Source organism: Rhinatrema bivittatum, chromosome 7 (assembly GCF_901001135.1).
Source record: "Rhinatrema bivittatum chromosome 7, aRhiBiv1.1, whole genome shotgun sequence".
NCBI lineage: Eukaryota > Metazoa > Chordata > Amphibia > Gymnophiona > Rhinatrematidae > Rhinatrema > Rhinatrema bivittatum.
In genome coordinates, this window is record NC_042621.1 from 139,562,273 (window position 1) to 139,588,890 (window position 26,618).

General features: G+C 49.3%; 1 protein-coding gene across 1 annotated transcript in view; it reads left to right on the forward strand.

The window, feature by feature from the left end:
• CNOT1 (CCR4-NOT transcription complex subunit 1) overlaps positions 1 to 26,618 on the forward strand; it is a 987,642-nt gene that overhangs the window by 726,458 nt on the left and 234,566 nt on the right. Inside the window, 2 exon segments of the mRNA XM_029609242.1 lie at positions 8,025 to 8,129; positions 24,264 to 24,383. Coding sequence (XP_029465102.1) covers positions 8,025 to 8,129; positions 24,264 to 24,383 — 225 coding nt within the window.

Genomic DNA, 26,618 nt, shown 5'->3' on the forward strand with positions numbered 1-26,618 from the left:
AGCTAGTAGTGGACCGGATGCTGCAGGGCTTCAGTCCTATGGTACAGATGGTTCCAGACCCAGTGCCGCCTGTCCTCGTACTACTTGTGGAGAAGCTCAAGGTGCTTATTGGTGCGTTACCAACCCAGCTGGTGTCTGTTCCCTGGACAGCTTCGGTGCCACAGGAGATGAAACCCTAGGTGCTCGGCTTTCATCTAGAAGTGCAGGCATCTGTGGAACTGGATGGAGAGATGGGAGGGCGTGGCAGGCCTCAGCATCTCCACAGACTTCAGTAGAGCTTCCTTCTCGGAGGAACCAGTGACATCCACCGTATCGGTAAAGGGAGGCCTTTGTTCCCCACCAGGCACCGAAGCTGTCCAGGGAACAGATACCAGCTGAGATGGCAAATCACCAATAAGCACACAGTGCATCTTCACATGTAGTATGAGGACAGGCCTGGAGCCATCTGTGCCATAGGACTGAAGCCCTGCAGCATCCGGTCCACCACTGGCTGGGCTTGGTGCTTCAGCTCCTCCTTGAACGTTGCTGCTGCCAACACAGACTAGAAGGAAGAAGAGGTGGCCACATTACCTTTTTTTTTTTTTAGAAGTAAAGTTTAAGAGGGTTTCCCTAGGCACCTTGATCCCCCTCTTGCAAAAAGGGGACTGGCTATGCCCCCTCGACCTAAAGGAAGCATACACTCATATTGAGATCTTCCCCTTTCACAGGAAGTATCTTTTATTCGTGGTTGGAAATCAGCACTTCCAGTACCAGGTGTTGCCATTCGGGCTCGCGTCAGCTCCACAGGTCTTCATAAAATGCCTGGCTGTGATGGTAGCACACCTCCGCTGGCTGGGAGTGCATGTTTTCCCATATCTGGATGATTGGCTGGTCAAGAATACATCTTAGGCAGGGGGCTGCCAGGTTCATGTGCTTGACCATCAGGTTATTGGAGTCTGTAGGATTCGTTCTCAATTACCCAAAGTCCATCTCAGACTGTCACTTCAATTGGACTTCATAGATTCCCTGCTAGACATGGCTCAGACCAAGGCTTTCCTGCCTCGTCAGAGGACCATTACCTTGACCATCACGGCAGAGATCAAACAGAGCCAGCAGGTGTTAGCTTGGCAAATGTTGTAGCTGTTGGGCCAAATGACTGCAACTGTCCATGTCACTCCTTTGGCACGTTTATATTTATTTATTTATTTAGAAACTTTTATATACCGGTATTAGTGGGGACATCATACCGGTTCACATATTAACAGAAGGCTTGGAAAATACATATCAACAGGGAAGGAGAACTGGGTGGGGGGTTAACCAAGTGCAGGATGGAAGAATAGATTAAAACAAGAAGTCATAACAAGAAGAATAACAATTTACAAAGTAATTAACTCCTTAATATAAGGAAAGGGCAATCACCGGGGGGGGGGTGAGGTGAGAGCTATGGTGAGGGTGGGAGGGGACTATTCTGGGTAGGCTTGGTTGAACAGAAATGTTTTTAGTTTCTTTTTGAATTTGATCGCACATGGTTCGAGGCGCATGTGGACAGGTAGGGAGTTCCAGAGAGCCGGACCGGCGATGGAGAGGGCACAGTCACGGGTGGAGGAAAGATGAGCTGTTTTCAAGGAAGGTACATGTAGGGTACCTTTGCTGGCAGATCTGGTGGCACGAGTGGACAGGGGGGGCAATGAAGGGGAGGTCGAGCCAGTTGGAGTTGTGGGTGTGGATAGACTTGTGTACTATGGTCAGAGTTTTGTAGTGAATACGGGCGAGGATGGGGAGCCAATGTAGATCCTTGAGGATGGGGGTAATGTGTTCGTGTTTACGTGTGTTAGTGATGAGTCTTGCGGTGGCATTTTGCAACAATTGGAGAGGTTTTATCATAGATAAGGGGAGCCCTAGGAGGAGAGCATTGCAGTAGTCTAGTTTTGAGGTGAGGGTGGCTTGGATCACTGTGCGGATATCTTGGATGTAAAGCAGGGATCGGAGTTTTTTGAGAACGTTGAGTTTGAAGAAGCCTGCTTTGAGGATAGCGTTGATGTGTGGTTTCAAGCTTAGTTCGGGATCAAGCAGGACTCCGAGGTCCCTAACGGATGGTTGACCTGTGAGAAGGTTAAGTTTAGGGTCATTAGGTGGGAGGTCGGGGGGTTGCGAGGAAATGAGAAGGAGTTCCGTTTTGTTCACGTTGAGGGCAAGCTGAAGGTTTGAGAGGAGGGAGTTGATGGCTGCAAGGCAGTTTTCCCAGTGCTCCAGGGCATCAGATATAGAGTTGTGAATAGGAATGATGATCTGAACATCATCAGCATAGAGATAGAATTTGAGTTTAAGGTCGGAGAGGAGCTGGCAGAGCGGGGTGAGGTAAACATTGAAGAGGGTTGAAGACAGTGAGGAGCCTTGAGGGAACCCCTTGTTGTAAAGGGTATGAGGCAGATAGGTTGTTACCAATTTTAACAGAGAACTTTGTTTGAGAGAGAGGATTTGAACCAGGCGAGAGCTATTCCTGAGATGCGAATGCTTTCTAGCCGTGTCAGGAGGTGGTGGTGGCTGATGGTATCAAAAGCCGCCGAAATGTCGAGGAGGGCAAGGAGGTAGCTGTGGCCTTTGCCCAGGCCTCTGAGTAGATAGTCGGATAGGGAAAGGAGTAAGGATTCGGTATTAAGGTGTTTCCTAAAGCCAAATTGGGAAACATGGAGGATGGCATGATCTTCAAGGTAATCCATGAGTTGTGAATTAACAACTTTTTCCATTAGCTTGGCAATAAAAGGGAGGTTGGAGATGGGTCGGAAATTGGAGGGGTCTTTTGGGTCTAGGGAGGGTTTCTTAAGGAGGGGTTTGGCAACAGCATGCTTGAGTGAATCTGGGACCATCCCATGGGTGAGGGAGCAGTTGATGATATCTGCTATGGCCCTGGCAATGCAGTTGGGGATGGCTATAAGCGCTTTGGTAGGGATGGTGTCATTGGGGTGAGAGGCTGGCTTAAGTTTTCGAAGGAGGCTTATGATTTCTTTGGAGGAAGTAACGTCAAGTGTGGCCATTGTGGGTTGGGATGAAGAGGTAACAGAGGGTTGGATGGGGGAACAGAGATTGGGAAGGGGAAATCTGGAGAGGAGGTTGGAGATCTTACTTTGGAAGTAGTTGGCCAGTTCTTCACATTTGGCTGCAGCCTCAGTGTCTGGTATGGTAGGTGGGATGGAGGTGGTGAGGCTTGCGACATAGGAGAAAAGCACTTTGGGGTTAAATTTATATTCATGGATTTTTTTTTGCGTAGAAGTCTCGCTTGTGTTTGAGGGTAGATAGTCTGTATTTGTGTAAGGTTGTTTTGTAGCTGGAGGAATGTTCGGGGTAGGGTCCTTGCGCCATTTTCTCTCTTTTTGTCTGAGATTGCTTTTTAGGGTTTTAGCTCTTGGGTGTACCAGGGCTTGGAGGGTTTCGTGGAGGTATTTGACTCGTTCGGAGAGTGGGCATAGTTTATTGGCAATATCTTCTGTGAGGTTATTCCAGGAGGCTAAGGCTGTGTCAGGATCTGAGCAGACTAGTCTTGACAGGGAGGAGGCTAAAGCGTCCGTTAGTTCGTCGCTGGGGCATGTTTTTCTAGATATTATGGTTGAGTGAGACTTATAGTTACTTGAAAGGGGTCTCTTCGCGGAGAGTCTGCCTTCAATGAGGCCGTGGTCGGACCAAGGCACTGGGGTGCAGGTGGGAGTGTTGGTAGTTTGGAAGCTAGAGTTGATAAACATCAGGTCCAACGTATGACCAGCTTTATGAGTTGGAGATGCTATGATTTGTCGGAAGCCTATGGCTAGGAGGGATTGAATGAAGGTTTCGCAAGATGCAGAGGGGGGAAGAGAATCAACATGAAGATTAAAATCTCCGAGGATGATGGAAGGGGTATCGGATTTTATCCATTCTACAACAAATTCAATTAGGGGAGAGGGGTTGGACTCAAGGGTGGTGGGTGGGGCGTAGACTAGACAAATTTGCAGGGCAGTTGCCCTAAAGAGACCTATTTCGAGTTTGGGTGGGGCGGCTATGTTGATGGGTTTAAGGTTCAAGTATTTCTTGGCTGCTAGGAGTCCTCCTCCTCCTCTTTTTTTTGGGTCGGTGGATGGGGAAGATGTCATAAAGGGTAGATGGGAGTTGGTTTATGAGGACGGTGTCTGTGTTTTTGAGCCATGTTTCGGTGACCGCACAGATGTCTGGTGTGCAGTCCGTAAGTAGGTCATTGAGGAGTGGTGTCTTTTTGGAGAGGGATTGAGCATTAATGAGTATAATGGAGAGGGTGGAGAGACCGAGGAATTTGGTCAGAGGCGAGGTGAGGATGGGGATAAGGGATTTACGGAGGGGAGGGGGAGGTAGTCTGGAGCGTGGGTGGTGGATGCGAGGGATTGCGTAGGCAGCCATATTGGGAACTGCTGGTAGTCTGGTGGGGCAGTGTAGAGGGGATATGGGAGGTGAATGAGGAGGGTAGTGGAAAAGGGTGCGGTTTGGAGTAGCAGATGTTATACAGTGCAATAAGGGGTGGCAGATTGTTATACAGTGCAGCAGTTGTTATACAGTGTAGCAGTTGATATGCAGTGCAGCAAAATTACATTCGGTGAGGGTACATATAATAAGGTACATATAGCAACAGGTACGACGGGGCAGTGTAGCAGCACTTTGAAAAGCTCACCGAGTGGCGAGAGTCTTAGCCAGCAATGCAGCCTCGATCGGGCTCGGTTATGGATTCGAGTTTGTTTCACCGCTCCTGCTTCTCCGTTGAGTGTTGCAGGTGCCTAGGTCTGCTGGACGCCGCGTCTGGGTTGGCGGGTTGCGGCATGTTGCGGTGTCAAAGGCAGCGGGACTCTGCTTTCAGGCTAGTAATTCCGTAGGGTGCGGAGGTCTTTTGATGAACTGGCTGGAGGACAACTTTGCCTTTCCTGGTGGCACTAGGGGCTACACGAAGGGGCACACAAAGGGGCCTGCCCCACACCTAGGAGCCGCTCGGATTTAAAGGCCAATTAGGGCTGTCCCCTGATTGGCTGCTCTGCGTGTGCTGGCTGACGTCGCAGGAAGCGGAGGACCGGCTGGATGGCGTCTGCGGAAGGCAGTCGGAGCTGCCTCATGGTCGGCGACGGAGGCGGTCGCGGGTAAGTGCGAATTAAATAGGCCTTACCCCGGCGGGTCTCCGGCGCCCATCACGCAGGCCCTGCAGTGCTTCGAGGTCTCCCACTCGTCCCGGTGCGTCTGGATTGAAAGGGCTCTGTCCTGGAGCCGCGCGGATTTAAAGGCCAGTCAGAGCTGTCCCCTGATTGGCTGCTCTGGTGTGCTGGCTGACGTCGCAGGAAGCGGAGGACCGGCTGGATGGCGTCTGCGGAAGGCAGTCGGAGCTGCCTCGTGGTCGGCCCAGAGCCCAATGAACCCTGGTCGTGCAGAGCCCAATGAACCCTGAGGTCGCTGTGGCGCCAGGCCACTTAGAGCATCTGAGTCACCCCATCTCTCCAGGACTCATTCTCCTGGTGGCGAGTACTTTCAAATCTGGAACAGGACATCTTGTTCAAAGTCCCACCTACCCAAATTGTCCTAAACAAGTACATCCACCCTGGGGCGGGGAACTAATGTAGATGGACTCACCACTTGGGGTCTCTGGTACACCCAGGAACACGCCTGTCAAATCAACTTCCTGGAGCTTCGTGCGATCAGGTACATGCTATGGGCTTTCATAGATCGGCAGTCCAACAAAATTGGCCTGATCCACGCAGACAACCAGGTAGCTATGTGGTATGTCAACAAGCGGTCCAGATCTGGTCGTGGGCCATGTGCCATGGGATGGTGCTCAGAACCATGTACCTGGCCATGATGGAAATCATGGTAATGGACAGGCTGAATTGAGCCTTCAGACCCCAGGAGTGGTCCCTGGACGGGGAGTAGCGAATCAGATATTCTGCCTCTAGGGGAGCTCGGTCATAGATATGTTCATGTCCCCTCTGCAACAGGAAGGTGTCTGTTTTGCTTCCTGTACAGATCAAACTGCAAACCAACCTCAGATGCCCTTGCCTGTCATTGGGGCAAGGGTGTTCTATATGGTGTACCCTTCGATTCCCTTAGTGGCGAAGACTCTCTTGAGACTTTGTGAGGACAGGGGGACTAAGATCCTCATAGCCCCTCATTGGCCGAGACGTGTCTGGTTTTCCCTCCTACAGGAATCCAGCTGGAGATTTCCCCAGATCTCATCACACAAATCAAGGCAGACTGTGGCATCCCAACCTCCAGGACCACCTTCTCACAGCCTGCATGTTGAAAGGTTAATCCTGCAGCAGCTTGATCTTTCAGAGGATGTCTCTCGGGTCCTGGTGGCTTCTAAAAAGCCTTCCACTAGAAAATCCTATAGACTGAATTGGAGAATTTCTCTATGGTGTGAGCAGAAGGCCCTAGATCCATTCTCCTGACCCACACAAAAAGCTCCTTGACTTTCTACACCTATCAGAAGCTGGCTTAAAGTCCACCTCCATTAGAGTTAATCTCAGTGAAATTGGAGCTTACCACCAAGGTGTAGATATTACGCCTATCTCTGTATGGCCTATAGTTGTAATTTCATGTGGGGCCTGCTTCACTTGGGACCTCCCTGTGTCTTGGGACCTCAACGTGGTGTTAGCACAGTTGATGAAAAGCTCCTTTTGAGCCACTACGCACCTGTAACCTGAAGTACCTGAACAGAAGGTCATATTTTTTGTGGTGGTCACTTCAGCACACAGGGTCAGCGACCTCCAGGCTTTAGGTAACTTATCCACCTTATACTAAGTTTTATCATGACAGACCACCCTAAGGTGGTGACAGACTTCCATCTTAACCAGTCCTGCCAACATTCTTTCCCAGGCCCCATTTGCACCAAGGCGAACAAGCACTGCACAGTTTGGACTGCAAGTGAGTCTTAACCTATCTGGAGTGGACAGAAGCCCATAGACAGTCTGCCCAACTTTTTCATGCCAAACAGACACTATCCAATTGGTTAGAAAATTGCATCTCCTTCTGTTATGCCAAGGCGGGGGGACTGCATCTTCGCTCATGTCAAGGCTCATTCTGTCAGAGCCCATGGTATCAGTGGCCCACTTTCAAGCAGTCCCCATGGAGGAGATCTGCAAGGCTTTGATGTGGGATTCTTTCCACACATTCACATCTCATTACTGTCTGGATAGGGATGGCCGATACAACAGTAGATTTGGCCAGTTTGTCTTTCGGAACCTGTTTGAGGTGTAGAACCCAACTCTTCCGCCTGTTTTGGTTTAGGTTGTCTCCCCCTTTTACCAACAGCACCGGTAGTGTTGTGCTCGTTGGCACCTGGTTGGGTGACTGTTGGTCCCCTTTTCTGTTGGGAGCAGCCTGTAGCTAGGGATTCACCCATGTGTGAGGGCTACCATCCTGCTTATCTTCAGAGAAAGCGGAGTTGCTTACCTATAACAGGTGTTCTCAGAGGACAGCAGGATGTTAGTTCTCACAAAACCTGCCTGCCACCCTGCGGAGTTGGGTTTCTCCTATTTTTTATTTTAACTATAATTCTGTTACAAGACTGGAGAGGATGCATGGTATAGGGTATGCTCAGTGTGCTTAGTCAAAGTTCTAGAAACTTTGATATAAGCTGTCTGCATCAGGGCTCCATATGATGTCACTGATGTGTGAGGACTAACAATCTGCTGTCCTCTGAGAACACCTGTTACAGATAAGCAACTCTGCTTTATTTCCAAGTTCTTACATGCTACATAATCAGAAAATCTGGCCAGTGTGGTTCTGTTGCAGATAGAATGTGTAAAAAGGCATTTCTTTTTCATTCTAACTCATCTTATTACATATGAAGATAATAAAACAGAATTGTCCCCGGAAAAGGAAAAGGGCATTGAATTAATTGCCCTTTTTCTCCTTAGTTTGTACTCCTATTTACCACTACCCTAGGATCACTCAGCCAGCTCCTAATTCCATCCATCACCCTAGGGGATCTTCTTATTGCCAAGGGTACTACCAGTAATGCTGGCAAAATGAACTGAAGTAACTTTTTTTTTCTTTGCTTTTTGAAGGAATTTGAACTAAGAAAGCATGCAAGACAGGAAGGCCGTCGATACTGTGACCCTGTAGTGTTAACTTATCAGGCTGAGCGGATGCCTGAACAGATCAGGCTGAAGGTAAGAGCAGTTTACTTTATGATGCACTTTATGGACTGTTAAAGAAAAGTTATGGAAATCTGTATTTGCAAGAATATGAATGCTTGTTAAATGTACAGAATTATAGTAATCTTATTCCTGGAGAAGCTATGATCTTTAAGTTGTGACATTTTATTAGATCAACAAAATCGATTTGGTAATGAGAACATAAGAACAGACCAAGGATCCATCAAGCCAGGTATCCTGTTTCCAACAGTGACCAGTCCTGACAGAATCCCAAATAGATTCTATGCTGCTTACACCCAGGGATAAGCAGTGGCTTTTCCCAAGTTTACCTGGTTAATAAGTTTCTCCTTTGACAAGCAGAGATTAATTAGTCATATCTGGTGCTGAATGGACCCATTACTCTAGCTTAGTAAAATTTTACTACTATGCATGTCCTTTGTGAACCCCTCTGTTTCTTCATCTTCTACTTATTTTTTTGGGTTGCTTCACTGACTTGACAGCCCCTCAACAGCACTTTTAAATACTACACAAAAAAAATATATGGCACAGTATATCCATGGCTTTCTCCAAAAGCTGAAGCCTTTCCTCCAACTTGAGGAAGGATCTGTGAGTTATCCTCAGTCGTTCTTGAGCACAAAAGAGAGCATCTGCCACTGCCTCCTCTTAGTCTTCAAAGTGTTTGATTCCAATTCATGTACATCGGTATCATCAATTAGACTATGTTGCATAGCATGGTTTTGAGCCAGCAGCATATGGGATGATCATGAAAAAGTTGCAGACCTCCTCTGTCTCGGAGATAATCACTTTGGAGAACAGCTTAGAGAGAAGGTCGTGCAGGTAAAGGACCAAAACAAGGCCGTTCAGTCCCTCTTGAACAACCATATGCGCACACGGCCCTTCTATTATTAGATTGTTTTTTGTTTGTGGGAGGGTTTTTTTGTTTGTTGGTTTTTTTTTACAGGTGCCCCCTTCCAGACCTATCAGCAATACCATTATCAGTGTCAACACCCTCTCTATCAGTCCAAGACAAAGGGAGACAAAAGACCACTCAACTGGCCCAGCCTAAACCTGGGCCCAGTTTTTAATCCCTTTGAACAATCCACATCCATCTGTTCCAATTGGAGCGGAATCCAACCTTTCCTGTACAGATGGTACCGTGTAACCAAGAACATAAGAAATTGCCATGCTGGGTCACACCAATGGTCCATCAAGCCTAGCATCCTGTTTCCAACCGAGCCAAACCAGGCCACAAGAACCTGACAATTACCCAAACACTAAGAAGATCCCATGCTACTGATGCAATTAATGGCAGTGGCTATTCCCTAAGTAAACTTGATTAATAGCTGTTTAATGGACTTCTCCAAGACCTTATCCAAACTTTTTTTGAACCCAGCTTACACCAACTGCACTAACCCATTCTCTGGCAACAATTTCAAAGCTTTATTGTGCGTTGAGTGAAAAATAATTTTCTCCGATTAGTCTTAAATGTGTTACTTGCTAACTTCATGGAATGCCCCCTAGTCCTATTATTCGAAAGTGTAACTAACCGATTCACATCTACTCATTCAAGACCTCTCATGATCTTAAAGACCTCTATCATATCCCACCTCAGCCTTCTCTTCTCCAAGCTGAACAGCCCTAACCTCTTCAGCCTTTCCTCATAGGGGAGCTGTTCCATCCCCTTTATCATTTTGGTTGCCCTTCTCTGTACCTTCTCAAACGCAACTATCTTTTTTGAGATGCAGTGACCAGAATTGTACACAGTATTCAAGGTGCGGTCTCACCATGGAGCGATATAGAGGTATTATGACATTTTCTGTTTTATTAACCATTCCCTTCCTAATAATTCCTAACATTCTGTTTGCTTTTTTGACTGCTGCAACACACTGAGCCGACAATTTTAAAGTATTATCCACTATGATGCCTAGATCTCTTTCCTGGGTTGTAGTTCCTAATATGGAACCTAACATCATGTAACTACAGCAAGGGTTATTTTTCCCTATATGCAACACCTTGCACTTGTCCACATTAAATTTCATCTGCCATTTGGATGCCCAATCTTCCAGTCTTGCAAGGTCCTCCTGTAATGTATCACAATCCGCTTGTGATTTAACTACTCTGAATGATTTTGTATCATCCGCAAATTTGATAACCTCACTCGTCGTATTCCTTTCCAGATCATTTATATATATATATTGAAAAGCACTGGTCCAAATACAGATCCTGAGGCACTGAGAAAATTGACCATTTAATTCTACTTTCTGTTTCCTGTCTTTTAACCAGTTTGTAAACCATGAAAGGACATCGCCTGTTATACCATGACTTTTTAATTTTCTTAGAAGCCTCTCAAACGCCTTCTGAAAATCCAAATACACTACATCTACTGGTTCACCTTTATCCACATGTTTTTTTAACCCCTTCAAAAAAAAATGAAGCAGATTTTGTTAGGCAAGACTTCCCTTGGGTAAATCCATGTTGACTGTGTTCCATCTATATGCTCTACGATTTTGATCTTGAGAATAGTTTCCACTATTTTTCCCGGCACTGAAGTCAGGCTCACTGGTCTATAGTTACCCAGATCGCCCCTGGTGCCTTTTTTAAATATTGGGGTTACATTGGCCACCCTTAGGTCATTCAGATAGTGTAATCTGGGTACTGGTTGCATTTCTCCTGATTATCACTTCTCCTAGGACAAGCAGGATAGTAATCCACACATGTGGGTGACTACATATTATGGATATGAGGCATCTGAGCAAACACCTGCTTAAAGAGAAATTCAAATTTCCTGGCGTGTAGCCAGATGGACTCAGAATGAATGGGTATAGTATCCGCGTGCTAGCAGTTGGAGACGGATCTGACGTCAGCACGGGTGTATATATACCCCCACAGGAAGCGTAGCAACTTAGTAATTTCCGTCTCCAAAGCAGTTTGGAGAGCCTGCACGCTCGCTGAGCGTGTTTTCCAAATCTACTTTCTATTTTCTACATTCTACTTTCTTCAACTACAACATCGAGCCCCGCACTCCTGCGGTGATACCCTAAGGTCCCTCCCCCAGTAGAGTTTCCCGGGGTGATTTCCGTGATCCTCCGGAGGTTTAAGTCCTCGGTCCGGTGGCCGAATCGCGGCAGGGACATAGCCTCCGGGCGAGGTTCGGGTGAGGCATACGAGGCGCCTCGGTCCCGGCGTGGACGAGGCAGCGGGTGCATATCCTCAAACGCGGCGGTGAAGGTACTTGCCCTCTCCCCCCGCAGCCGGAGACCGCCCGGGTTCCAGCCGGGAAGCGCCGAGGATCAGGTAAGGCGTACATCTCTTATTTCTGGTCTCCGAGGAACAGAGGATCGGCGGCGTGGCACGCCGTGGAGGGCGCCATTTTGTGGGTCTTGTTCAGGTATTGAGCGCCCGTAATAGGCGCAGCTCTGACTAAGCGCATATTATATTTCTCATTGTGCGTATTTTGCCTTATTACTGAGAGCATATTGCATACCACTGAGCGGGTATTGCTAACCACATATTGCTGAGAGCCTATTGAATGTCATTGAGCGTGTATTGCTAACCGCATATTGCTGAGAGCCTATTGAATGCCATTGAGCGTGTATTGCTAACCGCCTATTGCTAAGAGCATATTGCATATCATTGAGCGTATATCGTGAGCCGCATAGGGCTAGGCGCCTGTGGTCGATATTGCTGCCGCATATTATTCTTCAGCGCCTGTTCTATTAAGCGTATATAGCTGCCGCATATTGTTATTATTGTTAAGCGCCTGTTGTATTAAGCGCATATTGCTGCCGCATATTAGTATTGTGCGCCGGTTGTATTTAGCGTATATTGCTGCCGCATATTATTAAGCGCCTGTTGGGTTAAGCGCCTATTGCTGCCGCATATTAGTATTGTGCGCCTGTTGTATTCAGCGTATATTGCTACCGCATATTATTAAGCGCCTGTTGTACTAAGCGCATATTGCTGCCTCATATTGTTCTTGTGCGCCTGTTCTCTTAAGCGTTTATTGTGGCCGCTTTTCATTCAGCGCATACTTTTCAATGGAACAGAACGCCTCAGCGTCTTCAGCGGGGGCGCCGCCTGCCTCCGGCATTAAAGCCCTCTGCCTCTGCTCCGCATGCCAGCTTCGAGCTACGCACAGTGAAGAGCCACTCCCTATGTGCCCAATGTGAGGAGGCCGTGGGACCCTTTGGCCAGGCCCAGTCTCAGCCACGATTTGCTGATAGTTCCCCAGGGGCTACCCCGGATTTAGCGGGCAGTCTTGACCAATCGGGAATCCCGGGGGATCTTGTACCCCGGCGATTAGAGGCTGCTTCAATTTCCTGGGTGGATCTCTTTAAGGGGATTCATGCCTTTGTACAGATGCAAACAGCTTCCCGTCCAGGCCCTGCGGTTCCTGCGGCTGCTGCGGTGGCGGCTCCTGCGGATCCTGTTCCTGGACCCTCACGCCCTTATCGTGAGCGGGACCTCCCGCAGCTGGACAGCCCAGATCAGTCAGACCAGGAGGTTTCACCGGACGAGTCAGAACTCCCGGACGAGGGGGAACTTCCCCCAGGGATTGAGCCATATAGAACCATGAGGCGGTTCTTCCCTAAGGAGGATCTCTCCGACCTGGTGTCTCAGTGTCTGGCGGAGTTGGATATTACAGGTCCCAGCGCTACGGTACCCTCTGCGCAGAACCCCCTGCTGGAAGGTCTTCGTCCTACAGCCCGCCATTTTCCATTCTTGCAAGCAGCACAACAACTGATAGATTTAGAATGGGCGGCACCAGCGGCTTCCTTCAAAGGGGGCCGGGCCCTGATGGGCATGTACCCATTGGCACGGGCTATCCAGGACCTGCTGGCGTGCCCTCAGGTGCCTTGATTAGCGCTGTGGTCAAGCGCACTACCATTCCAGTTGAAGGGGGGACGGCCCTCAAGGAGCCTCATGACCGGCGACTGGACGCCATTCTGAAACAGACCTTTGAGGTGGCAGCTCTCTCTTTGCGGATCGCAACCTGCTGCACAGTGGTGACGCGTGCCTGTTTGTCACAGGTCAGGAACAACGCTCCAGCAGCTGACATGGAGTCAGCTCTCTCGTTCCTCACGGATGCTGCATCAGATCTAGTCCGGACAACAGCTAAGGGGATCTCATCCTCCGTAGCCGCCAGGAGGCAGCTCTGGATCCGGAAATGGTCAGCTGATGCGCCTTCAAAGACACGCCTCACCAGATTGCCCTTTAAGGGCTCTTTCCTATTTGGCAGCGACCTTGATAAACTGGCCAGTACATGGGGCGCCTCGCCAGTGCCTAGACTGCCGGAAGATCGGTTCAGAAGGAGCCAGCGCGCCTTTCCAAGGCCCTCCAGGGGCAGGAGTTCACAGCGCTTCGTTCCCTACAGGAGTCGCTACCAGGCACCTCGTCCTCAGGCCCAGAATCAGTCCTTTCGGACCAAGCAGCGCAAGAGGGGAGCAGGCCCCGGGCTCAGGTCCTGGCCGCACCTCACAATGAGAATCCACCGATCCATCTGGGGGCCGGAGCCATATGGGGCAGGTTAACCCTCTTCTACCCCAGATGGGTCGAGATTACGTCGGACCAGTGGGTCCTCGCCATCATCCGAGAGGGTTATTATCTGGACTTTCATCATCTCCCTCCGGTCAAGTTTGTGGAATCTTCATGTCCCATACACAAGAAGGCAGCATTGGAAACTACCTTGGCGAGGCTCCTGTCCTTGAAAGCCATCATCCCAGTACCTGCCTGGGAAGTGAATTCTGGACACTATTCCATTTATTTCATGGTACCCAAGAAAGGGGGCACCTTTCGGCCTGTACTGGACCTCAAGTCAGTCAAACGATACTTACGGGTCCCGAGGTTTCGCATGGAAACTCTGCGCTCCGTCAAGACCGCAGTACAGCCAGGAGAATTCCTCATGGCATTAGACTTGTCGGAAGCCTATCTGCATATCCCGATCCATCCGGATCATCAGCGCTACCTACGCTTCAAGGTTCTGGGTCACCACTTCCAATTCCGGGCTCTGCCCTTTGGGTTGGCCACGTCACCGCGGACCTTCACCAAGGTGGTTGTCGTGGTAGCAGCGGCCCTCAGGCGGGAAGGAATTCTGGTCCATCCCTACCTAGACGATTGGCTGATCAGGGCGAAATCACGAGAGGAGAGCCATCGGACAACCGACAGAGTGATCGCCCTTCTGGAAAGCTTGGGCTGGGTGATCAACCTCAACAAGAGTTGCCTTCAGCCTTCCCAGTCACTGGAATACCTGGGAGTACAGTTCGACACCCAGGCAGACACAGTCAGTCTCACTACCAAGAGAAGGTTAAAACTTCAGACGCATATCCAGTACTTGATGGGCACCAGTCTGCCCATAGCTTGGGATTATCTGCAGGTTCTCTGTCTCATGGCATCCACCCTGGAAGTGGTACCTTGGGCAAGGGCCCATATGAGACCTCTACAACACTCCCTGCTCTCTCGCTGGAGTCCCCGTCTACGGAACTATTCCACGCACCTACCTCTGCCTGCCAGAGTACGGACCCAGTTACGGTGGTGGTTGCAGTCCAACCACATGAGCAGAGGGTCGAAGATGTCCTCCCCCACGTGGACTCTGCTCACCACAGATGCCAGCCTGAGCGGCTGGGGTGCGCACTGCGAAGGACTTACCGCACAAGGGCGGTGGAACAGAGAAGAGTCCGCATGGAACATCACCCGTCTAGAGGCTCGGGCAGTCCGATTGGCATGCCTTCGATTTGCTCACAGACTGAAGAACAGAGCAGTCAGAGTGATGTCCGACAACGCCACCACAGTGGCATACATCAACCGTCAGGGCGGAACCAGAAGTCGACAAGCATCTCTGGAGATCGCCCCACTGATGGCTTGGGCAGAGGCGAATCTTCAGTACATCTCCGCCATCCACATTGCCGGGAAGGACAACACTATGGCAGACTTCCTCAGCAGAGAACGCCTAAATCCGGGAGAGTGGCAGCTGTCACCCACAGCCTTCCAGATGATTGTGGATCACTGGGGGATTCCGGACATGGATTTACTGGCGGACAAGTCCAATGCTCAAGTACCCAGATACTTCAGCCGCAAGCGCGATCCGTTCTCCCACGGAATCGATGCCCTGGTGTAGCCATGGCCTCCAGGGACTCTGCTATACGCCTTTCCTCCATGGCCTCTGCTGGGTGCCATCATCCACAAGATTCAGAAACACCGGGGCCTAGTTCTTCTAGTGGCGCCAGACTGGCCAAGAAGACCCTGGTACGCAAACATGAGAAGACTACTGGCAGGGGAGCCTCTTCCCCTGCCTCCTCTCCGGGACTTTCTACGTCAAGGTCCCATCCTCCACGAGGATCCAGCTCAATTCTCTCTTACGGTCTGGCCCTTGAGAGGGCTAGACTGAAGAAGAGAGGTTACTCGGGGCCCATGATTGATACACTCCTCCGCGCTCGCAAGTTTTCCACATCCCTCACCTACGTCCGGATCTGGAGAGTATTTGAAGCATGGTGCGACACTCATGGCACCAATCCACATGCCACCACCATACCTATCGTGTTGGATTTCCTGCAGGATGGGCTTCAGAAGGGTCTCTCCCTCAGCTCCATCAAAGTTCAGGTTGCGGCACTGTCTTGCTATGGTCCCAGGAGGGATGGCAAGACCATCGCCAAGCACCCAGATGTTTCTCGTTTCCTGCAAGGGGTCAAGCATATTCGTCCACCACTAAAGTGGCCTGTGCCCTTATGGAACCTTAATCTTGTTTTGGATTTCCTCGCGGGATCCACCTTCTGACCCCTTCGGGGCTTATCTCTCCGGTCTCTCACCTTGAAGTTGGTGTTCTTGCTGGCGGTGTGCTCCGCACGACGCATCTCTGAGCTACAAGCACTGTCCTGCCGTGAGCCCTTTCTACGGATCACTCCGGAATCTATCCATCTTCGGACGGTTCCCTCCTTTCTCCCTAAAGTGGTTTCACAGTTTCATCTTAACCAAACTATCTCCTTGCCTACTACGGTAGGTTTGAAGAAATCTGAAGAAGGCCGTTTATTACGCCATCTCGACATCGGCAGATTGCTGCCCAGGTATCTGGACGTGACTCAAGACCTGCGAAAGACGGACCACCTGTTCGTCCTACACAGCGGGAAGAAGCAAGGTGACGCAGCCTCTCGGCCCACCATTGCCCGCTGGATTAAAGAAGTTGTCAGAGCAGCCTACGTGGAGGCTGGGAAGGCGCCGCCTCTACAGGTTAAGGCTCATTCTACCAGAGCGCAAGCAGCATCTTGGGCTGAATCCGGGATGCTGTCGCCGACTGACATCTGTAAAGCAGCGACATGGTCCTCCCTTCATACCTTTTCCAGGTTCTACCGTCTGGATGTCCAGGCCAGGGAGGACTCGGCTTTTGCAAGGGCGGTACTACATGGTCCTCAGGCAGCCGCCCGCCCCGGCGGGGAGTAAAGCTTTTGTACATCCCACTCGTACTGAGTCCATCTGGCTACACGCCAGGAAATGTTTGGATTACTTACCTGGTAATCCCCTTTTCCTTAGTGTAGACAGATGGACTCAGCATCCCGCCCAGCTGCCTGTGCACATGGGTTTCACCGGTTCCGGGTACGCCGGGCATTTGTTTACATGAGTGCGTACACTCTACCAGTCTCTGCGCTTTCCGGTTGTGAATGCTGGCGGTCTCCAGCCACTGTCAATCGGTCAGGGGAATCCTGTTTTCACTTTTCACTGAGCGTCAGTACACACATCCATAACAGCTTTTGCAAGGAAGATTACTGAATCGCTGCGCTTCCTGTGGGGCTATATACCCCGTGCTGACGTCAGATCCGTCTCCAACTGCTAGCACGCGGATACTATCCCACTCGTACTGAGTCCATCTGTCTACACTAAGGAAAAGGGGATTACCAGGTAAGTAATCCAAACATTTAGATTTTGTAACTCTGCATCAGTCAGACTTGGGGTTTTAATCAGCACTACATTAAATTACAGATGTTTTGCAGATAAGTTAGCAGAGAGATGTTTCTCAATACATGTGCTTTTGAAACCACCTAGATTCCTTCTTTCCTGTTAAATCTATTATGAGCTAGTGTTGTAAAACAATGTAATAGAGCAGTCTTCTCCAGGAATTGAAACTAATAGTGATGTATTCTTGTGAAAGGGTGTTTTTTTGTTGTTTTTTTTTACCCAGGAGAAATGTTTCCTCTAATTTTTTAAAGACTATGTATGCAAACATTTTCTTTTGACAACTACGTAAATAAAGATCCTGGATCTTTATTTACGTAGTTGTCTCTAGCTACTTCCTGCACATGTGGATTCTTTATTTTTTGTATTAACATTTTCTTTTGTGCAGCTTTTTATACGCAGAGTTAAAATTTGTGCGCTACATGCCAGTATAATGCACATATCTGGATTACTTGTGCACACTGTTTTGCCATGTGTGCAAGGTTCACAACCTGCATGCACATGCTACTGCTTAGACTTAGAGGGAACAGTGCCCAGGAGTTTTTCTGCTCCTTTGGGCTTTCAGCTCAGTTGAAACCAGAGTTGGGATATGGCACCTTGAGACTCCATTTGCAACTATCTAGAGATTTTTCCCCCAATTTTATATCCTCTCCCAGCTTATTTTAGTTCAGCCATTGTAGCAATAGTCCTCAACTACTGCCATGCCCCAGAGTTCCTTCTAGAACCCTGCAATCATGGGCCCTAAATCAAGCCACTAGATGAGCCATTGCACAATGGCTTTGACTCTTATCTAGGATTGTAACTGCTGCCTTTGCAACATCCCTGGCTGACCAGAAACAGAAGGCAAAGGTCAGCACAGTCACTGTCTCCTTTGTTTTTCAAATGTTCTATCCTGATCTTTAATTTGAGAGAGAGAATTTCACCACTGATCTTGCTTTAAAGGTGTACTCATTTCCCAGATGGCAGTCATTTTAAAATATTTGTAAACCTTTTATGGCTCAAATCCATCATTAGGAGCTCCTGTCTTTCTAGGGGACTAAATAAGTGGCTTTCTCACAGGACAAGCAGGATGGTAGTCCTCACATATGGGTGACATCACAGGATGGAGCCCAATCATGGAAAACTTCTGTCAAAGTTTCCAGAACTTTGACTGGCCCCTACTGGGCATGCCCAGCATGGCACTAACCCTGCAGCCAGCAGGGGTCCCCCTTCAGTCTTCTTTTTTCCACGCAGCAGTAGCCTCACGGTTTAGGAGCTCTGAAGAGATTCCTGACAGGAATTTTCCTCACGGAATTCTTTAAAGTTAAATTCCCCCACAGGGGTCCCTCCACTAACTTTTTTGACCGCGGTACTCCGGTAAGTTTTTATCCGTTTTCCATCAATTACCGTCGAGTTTGGCCCTTGCGGCCTACTGGCCGTCGACCATACCGCGGCTCGATTTTTTTTCAATGACCATGGCGTCGGGGTTCAGTCGGAGCCCGGACTGTACTCGCACCATGTATATCACAGACCCCCATGGAGTCTGTGTAATGTGTTTAGGCTGTGAGCATGATGTCCTGACTTGCACCAAATGTGCCCTTATGACACCAAAAGGTCGCAAAGCCAGAATGGAGAAGATGGAACTCCTCTTCCGTGCTCAGACCCCGACTCCGTCCATTGCATCGACGTCATCGAAACCGGCACCGTCGACTTCGCGCCAGCATTGACCACCGACCGGTGACCGACCGCCATCTACGTCTTCACGGCCATCGACTCCCGCTACTCCCCCTCAGGATCGAGGGGATCGTAGGGAGAAACATAGTCATCGACATCGCAAGACTTGGACCGTCGAGGGAGCGAAGTCATCGACCTCGCCACCTTCTTAAGAAGCCCCGTCCAGGAAAGGCACCGACAATTCCTGCGACCGGGTCATCGAGGCCACCCTCACCCGATCGGGGTTTGGGGGGAGTCTATTCCGCCTGTAAAGGTGGTCCCTCAGACTATGCCTCTGCCTCCCTCTTCTGTTCCGGAGCCGGGGATGCTTGCTCCAGGTCTCCGAGAAGAACTGGACCGGCTGGTGCAGGAGGCCATCGACAAGGAGATGCAACGTCTCCAGGTTCCTCCGGCACCGATTGTGGAACCTGTCATCGACCCAATTCCGGCAGCGCTGGCACCGCTGCTATCCAGGATGGAGGCGTTGATGGCTGCCCTTCCTCCGATGGATTCCGGGTCTCCAATGGCTCCGATGCCCTCCCCGATGACGGCTTCATTGGGAGGAGAAACACCGTTCCACATTCCTCCATCGGGAGTTTTGCCTCAGCCATCAATGCCAACACGTCCCTCGCCACAGATTCATCCATCTGTGCTGATACGTCCATCGGCGCTATCGATGCCTGCACCGATGCCTTCCATGCCATTATCGGTGCCTCTGGCGATTCCTTCGATTTTTTTCGGAGCCTCGCCCGGGGCCTTCAGGTATCCAACCCCATTCTCGTCCTACAGGACAGTCTGCTGATCCTTATGACACTTGGGGTGATGATACTTCAACAGACACAGATGACTTACCTTCACCACCTTCTCCTACTGAAAGTAGAAAGTGTTCTCCTCCAGAGGACCTCTCATTCATTCATAAATTTTGTGAAGGAAATGTCTGAGTTGGTTCCTTTTCAACTTCAGACTGAACAGGATGACAGGCACCAGATGATGCAGTTACTCCAATTTCTGGATGCCCCCAAGGTAATCACCTCTATTCCCATTCATCAGGTGGTACTTCATCTCCTCAAAAAGAACTGGGAAAATCCTGGATCAATTGCTCCAGTTCACAGGAAGGCTGACACTACTTACTTAGTTCAGTCAGCCCCAGGCTTTCAAAAATCCCAGCTCGACCACCACTCAGTTGTGGTAGAGTCGGCTCAAAAAAGGGCAAAAAGGTCGAAACCTCACTCATCCACCCCACCTGCTAAGGAACAAAAGTTCCTAGACAACATTGGTCGAGTGTTTCAAGGAGTCAGGCTCATCTCCCGAATTGCTGCCTACCAGCTTTATATGACCCAATATAATAGGGTCATCTTTAAACAGATACAGGACTTCTCTGAGTCCCTGCCTGAACAATTCCAAGACCAGCTACAAACCCTTGTAAACAAGGGATTTGAGGCGGGAAAACATGAGATTCAAACATCTTATGACATACTCGATACCTCTACCAGAGTGTCTGCAGCTGCCATTTCGGCAAGACGGTGGGCCTGGCTCAAATCTTCTGACCTTCGCCCATAAGTACAAGACCAGCTGTCCAACCTACCGTGTGTAGGAGAATAATCTGTTCGGAGAACAGATCCAATGAATGGTGGCTGAATTAACACTATTATGAGACCCTCAAGCAGCTCTCTTCGATGTCTTCAGACTTCTCCTCAAGACAACCCTTCAGGAAGGACTCTAAGAAGTTGTTCTACCGTCCAAGGAAGGCCTATCCACCGCCAGCAAGGTCCCGTACTACGAGACCTTATCAAAAGCCTCAACTTTGCCAAGTCCGAAAGCAAAAACCCAAGCAGCTCCCCAGCCGGGACCTGCTTCAGGTTTTTGACTTCCCCCTTGGAGAGCAGCAGCCAGATTCCTCTACAAAGCATACCAGTGGGAGGTCGATTGTGCCACTTTCACAACATGTGGCAGTCAATCACAACCGACCAATGGGTATTGGCAATCATTGCTCAGGGCTACCATCTAAACTTTCTCGCCCTACCGCCGGACTCCCCACCTCTGCAGACGTGGGGAATGTCTGACCACTCCATTCTTCTGGATCAGGAGGACTCCCTTCTTCTCCAGTCAAGAGCAATAGAACCCCTTCCGCCCTCGCAGGAAGGCCTAGGGTTCTATTCCAGGTACTTTCTGATCCCCAAAAAATCGGGGGGGGGGGGGGTGTTCGTCCATTCCTGGACCTGTGTGCTCTCAGCAAGTACCTCCAGCGGGAGAAGTTCAAGTTGGCAACCTTGGGATCGCTTCTACAAAGAGGAGACTGGCTCTACTCTGCTCTCTGGACCTCCAAGACGCATATACACACATTGCGATAACTCCAACTCATCACAAATACCGGAGGTTTTTAGTACGCCCTAAGTACTATCAATACTGAGTGCTTCCGTTCGGCCTAGCTTCTGCACCACGAGTCTTTACCAAATGTCTTGTAGTTGTCGCAGCTTTCCTCAGAAAAGATGTTCACGTCTACCCCTATCTAGACGACTGGTTAATCAGGGCTGCAACCCAGCAAGCTGCTCGGTCGTCCCTCGATTTGACTCTACACACCCTAATTTCACTAGGATTTCTCGTCAATTACGAAAAATCCTATTTAGTCCCATCTCAAACCGTCGTTCATTAGGGCAGACTTGGACACCTTGCAGGCAAAAGCTTTTCTACCTCAACGAGCGTTAACTCTCGTGTCTCTCGCTCACCAGTTGCAATCTCAGAATACTGCGACAGCACGCCAATTTCTCGTCCTCTTGGGACACATGGCGTCCTCAGTCCATGTCACACCAATGGCCCTCTTGGCCATGAGACTCATGCATTGGACTCTGAGGTCACGATGGGTTCAAGCTGTTCAGCCTCTGTCGACCATTGTCCACATCACCGACTCAATCCGTCTGTCTCTCGCTTGGTGGAAGAATCAGAACAATCTCCTCCAGGGACTGCCCTTTCATGTGCCAGATGCTCAAGTCATTCTCACCACCAACGCTTCCAACCTCTGATGGGGAGCCCCATGTGGCTGATCTGCAGACACAAGGATCTTGGTCTCCAGAGGAAGCCAAACACCAGATAAATTTCCTGGAGCTTCGAGCAATGCAATATGCTCTCAGGGCTTTTCAAGATCACCTATCACATCAAGTCATCCTGATTCAGACGGACAACCAGGTGGCCATGTGGTACATCAACAAGCAGGGAGGCACAGGCTCCTTCCTTCTGTGTCAGGAAGCTGCGCAGATTTGGACGGAAGCTCTCTCCCACTCTTTGTACCTCAGGGCCACCTACTTGCCAGGAGTGGACAATGTTCTAGCAGACAAGCTGAGTCGCGTCTTCCAACCGCAAGAGTGGTCTCTCAACCCCTCATCAGTGAACTCCATCTTCCAACAATGGGGATATCCTCAGATAGACCTCTTTGGGTCCCCTCAGAACTACAAAGTGGTCAGTTACTGCTCCCTCATTCGCAGCAAACGCTCTCAGCCCAGGGATGCATTCTCTCTCTCATGGGCAACCGGTCTGCTTTATGCATTCCCTCCACTTCTTCTTCTCTCGAAGACTCTCATGAAGCTACGTCAGGACAAGGGAACCATGATCCTGATAGCGCCTCACTGGCCACGCCAAGTGTGGTTTCCCATACTCCAGGATCTCTCCATCCGCAGGCACATTCCCTTGGGAAAGGACCCGCTCCTGATCACTCAAAACGACGGGTGCCTTCGCCATCCCAATCTTCAAGCCTTGTCCCTGGCGGCATGGATGTTGAAAGGTTAATCCTTCAACCACTTAACCTTTCAGATTTCGTTTCCCGTGTCTTGATTGCTTCACGGAAGCCTTCCATGAGAAAATCTTACTCCTATAAATGGAAAAGGCACACTTCATGTTGCACCTCTGTCACTTGATCCCTTTTCCTGTCCAATCCCAAGGTTTTTGGACTATCTTTGGCATCTGTCAGTCAGGTCTCAAAACATCTTCCATCAGAATGCATGTCAGTGCGGTAGCCACCTTCCATAAAGGTGTCGGGGATGTCCCTATATCCGTACAACCCCTTGTAACACGTTTTCTGAAGGACTTGCTCCACATCAAGCCTCCTTTACGTCCTCCGGCCCCTTCTTGGGACCTTAATCTGGTTCTCGGTCAGCTCATGAAACCACCATTTGAGCCTCTTCATTCCTGTTACCTTAAATATCTCACTTGGAAAGTGATTTTTTCCTTTTGGCTATCACTTCAGCTCGCAGGGTTAGTGAGTTACAGGCCCTAGTCACCTATCCACCTTACACTAAACTCCTGCAGGACCGGGCGGTACTCCGCACTCACCCTAAGTTTTTACCTAAGGTAGTTTCGGAGTTTCACATTAATCAATCCATCATACTACCTACCTTCTTTCCCAGGCCCCATTCCAATCCAGGGGAACAGGCTCTGCATACCCTTGACTGTAAACGGGCTCTAGCGTTCTACCTAGACCGTACAGTTGCCCACAGGAAGAGCACTCAGTTATTCGTCTCTTTCCATCCCAACAAATTAGGGCAACCTGTGGGTAAGCACTCTCTCCTCCTGGTTGTCAGACTGCATATCTTTTTGCTATCAGCAAGCAGGCATTCCATTTCAAGACCGTGTTAAAGCACACTCTGTGAGGGCCATGGCGACTTCAGTAGCACACCTACGATCGGTGCCACTTCCTGACATTTCCAGGGCTGCCACCTGGAGTTCTCTCCATACTTTCGCAGCCCACTATTGCTTGGACAAAGCCGGAAGACAAGATTCCATCTTCGGCCAGTCTGTCCTGTGTTACCTTTTTCCAACTTGACGTACCTACACCCTTCCGCCTGCCCGGTGGGGTTCAGGATGCCCTCTACCAAATTCCACTCCAGTTGTTGTGCCTGTTGCATGCCGTTGGGTACATTTGGTGCATGTTCGGAGATCATCAGCTCGGTACTCACCCATATGTGAGGACTACCATCCTGCTTGTCCTGTGAGAAAGCGAATGTTGCTTACCTGTAACAGGTGTTCTCACAGGACAGCAGGATGTTAGTCCTCACGAAACCTGCCCGCCGCCCCGCGGTGTTGGGTTTGTAACATTTTGTTTTATTTTTTCGGCACTGCCTGTAGCTTTCAAATATAACTGAAGGGGGACCCCTGCTGGCTGCAGGGTTAGTGCCATGCTGGGCATGCCCAGTAGGGGCCAGTCAAAGTTCTGGAAACTTTGACAGAAGTTTTCCGTGATTGGGCTCCATCCTGTGATGTCACCCATATGTGAGGACTAACATCTTGCTGTCCTGTGAGAACACATGTTACAGGTAAGCAATGTTTGCTTTCTCTGACAGACTTCAGAGTCAACTGCTTTGTATATGAGCTTGTCCTTCTCTAGACAAATGTTCCTTTTACAGTTTTACTCTAGAGCTATTGCTGCATTATACTTCTCCCAGGATCTAACGTCATGACCTCTTCTAAACCTTGTGTTTAGGTATTTCTGTGACCTTTGTACATGATCATAATGTGTTTCTTTCAAAGGTGGGAGGTGTGGACCCAAAACAGCTGGCTGTTTATGAAGAATTTGCACGCAACGTCCCTGGTTTCTTACCTACCAATGACCTTACTCAGCCTACTGGGTTCTTGGCACAGCCCATGAAGGTACAGTATTCCACAGAATCATGTCTGATTTTTATAGTAGCACTAAGTTGATGAACATTTGTTTCCTCAGATTTATGTAGCATTTGTTTTCCTGTGACTTTTTATGATTAGTTTGGAATTGTTTACTTTTATTAATGTGGTATACATTTGGACAGTTTTCTACAGTTTTCATCTGTTCTTCATACGATTTTAAGTCTTAATCCACAAGTGATTATAAGCAGTTTCTCAACACTGCCAGCTTTCAAGGATTACATTTAACTTGTCTAACTCTAGATACCTTGATTATAAAATTAGACCACTGACCATTGTTAAATTCTGCTAAATGTTTTTATCTATCGGGAAAAAAAGTGCATCAGATTAACTGAAATTCTCAGATTCATCCAAAGATTTCCTACTTTTACCGTGTGCTATTTCTACTGAAACCTCATGATCAATTTTCTACTTATTCTGATGGAATCTTTTTCCCCATTTTGTGAAACTAGATAACCAAGGTCCACTTTAAATATTTACTAGCTATATTCATATAGTTAGTCTGGTACATGCTTAGAGGATAAGCAGGTTAGTTGCATGTGGGTGACTATAGATGGAGCCCAGCATGGAAGTTTTACTTCAAAGCTTCTTCAAACTTTGGACATGTCTGATCCACATCCCACACTGGGCCCCTTCAGTCTCATCTTTTCCATGAAGCTTGTAGGTCATGATTTGTTTCTCAGCTGCTGCAATGTCAGTTTCTCAATTATGCAAGAGCTGCTCCTCAGGAGGGTCCACAGTTCTGTTTTCACTCTCCTAGTTTTTAAGTAGGTTTTTTGTTCATTTTCTAAGTTTATTTTTTTTCCATGAGAGAGCGGTGCACTAGTATCTGCCTATGGAGGGGAGCATCGGTTGGGTTTTGCTTCAGTATACAGTCATTTGATTTTGCCTCATTGATTTTATGCCTGATGCCCAATAAGAAGGCCAGTGGCTTCAATAAGTACCTCCTGTGCAAATGTATCATAATGATCATGAATTCCCATGGTAGATCTATGTGTTGCCTGGGGAACAACCATGACGTTTGACTGTTCATTTTACAGGATTATAAGTTTTTTGGGAGACTTAAGTCCCATCAGTATCAGAGGCATCAATATTGAAGCACCTAAGAGCTGTACAGACTACTGGGGGGTGCATAGACATGGCGGATTCAGTTCCCCTCAACACCAGGAAGGACCAGTAAGCTGGACCTCCTACATCCTTTCACCTGAAGGCTGCTTTGGTGCCGCATTATGGAGCTAAGAGGATATGCATTCAGCGAAGGCTAAGATGCATAGTTCCCTGTACGTACCAGGATCAGTCCAGACAGCTGGGTTATGCCTCCCCTCCAGCAGATGGAGTCAGAGAGAAAACTGAAAGCACCCCCTAGATATACTGGTGTGCCACCTGCGGTCCTTCAGTATATTCTCTGACTCCAGCAGATTGAGAGGCATAACCTGCGGTCCTGGTCTGGTCAGGTTATTTGTACCGTAAAATTAATTAAATAAGGGGAATTTTTGACAGAGGGACAAGATCATCGGGTATCTTTCTGTCCTCACTCCTGTCTGTCCGTGTTGGTGTTTTTTCTCCTTCAGCGCAGCGCGGTTTTCAGCTCTTTAGGGCAGGCACATAGGGCTCTGCCCTGTGACAGTTCCCGGGATAGGTGTCTTTGAGGCTGGGGGAGAGCTTACCGGTGGGCCGGTCACCCTCCCCCCACTTCCAGGGGTCCCAACCCTGAAGGGGGTTTTAAAATAAATAAAAAAAAAAAAAAAAATTGATTTTTTCTCCACCTTAGTCCTGTCGGGCACAGGCAGTGGTTTTCTTTGTTTACCCCGGCCTGCCAGAGCCTCTTCAGACCCCGGAGGGGGTGGCTTGGCCACCCGACGAGCTGTGCTAGTGTGAGGAATTCACTCACCTCGATTTTCGCGCCTTTTTTCTCCTGGTGCCGTTTTTTGTCCCTGCAATGCCGCGATCTTCGGCCTGTGTGGCCTGTGCTGGAACGGGGGCGCGACTCTCGCGGGAGGGCCTTTGTCCCCGATGTCTTCCCGGGGACGAGGGACCCTCCCGGGGGCCGAGCGCTGCCCGCAGCGATTCGGGGCTGCATTCCCCGTCGCGGCATCGCAGCGCTCCTGCTAGCTGTTCTCCGGCCCCTCCTCCCTCGGGGAGGAGTGCGGCGGCCATCTTGGCCACGCGGCAATCGGACCCGGAGCTTTCGGAGGATGAGGCTTC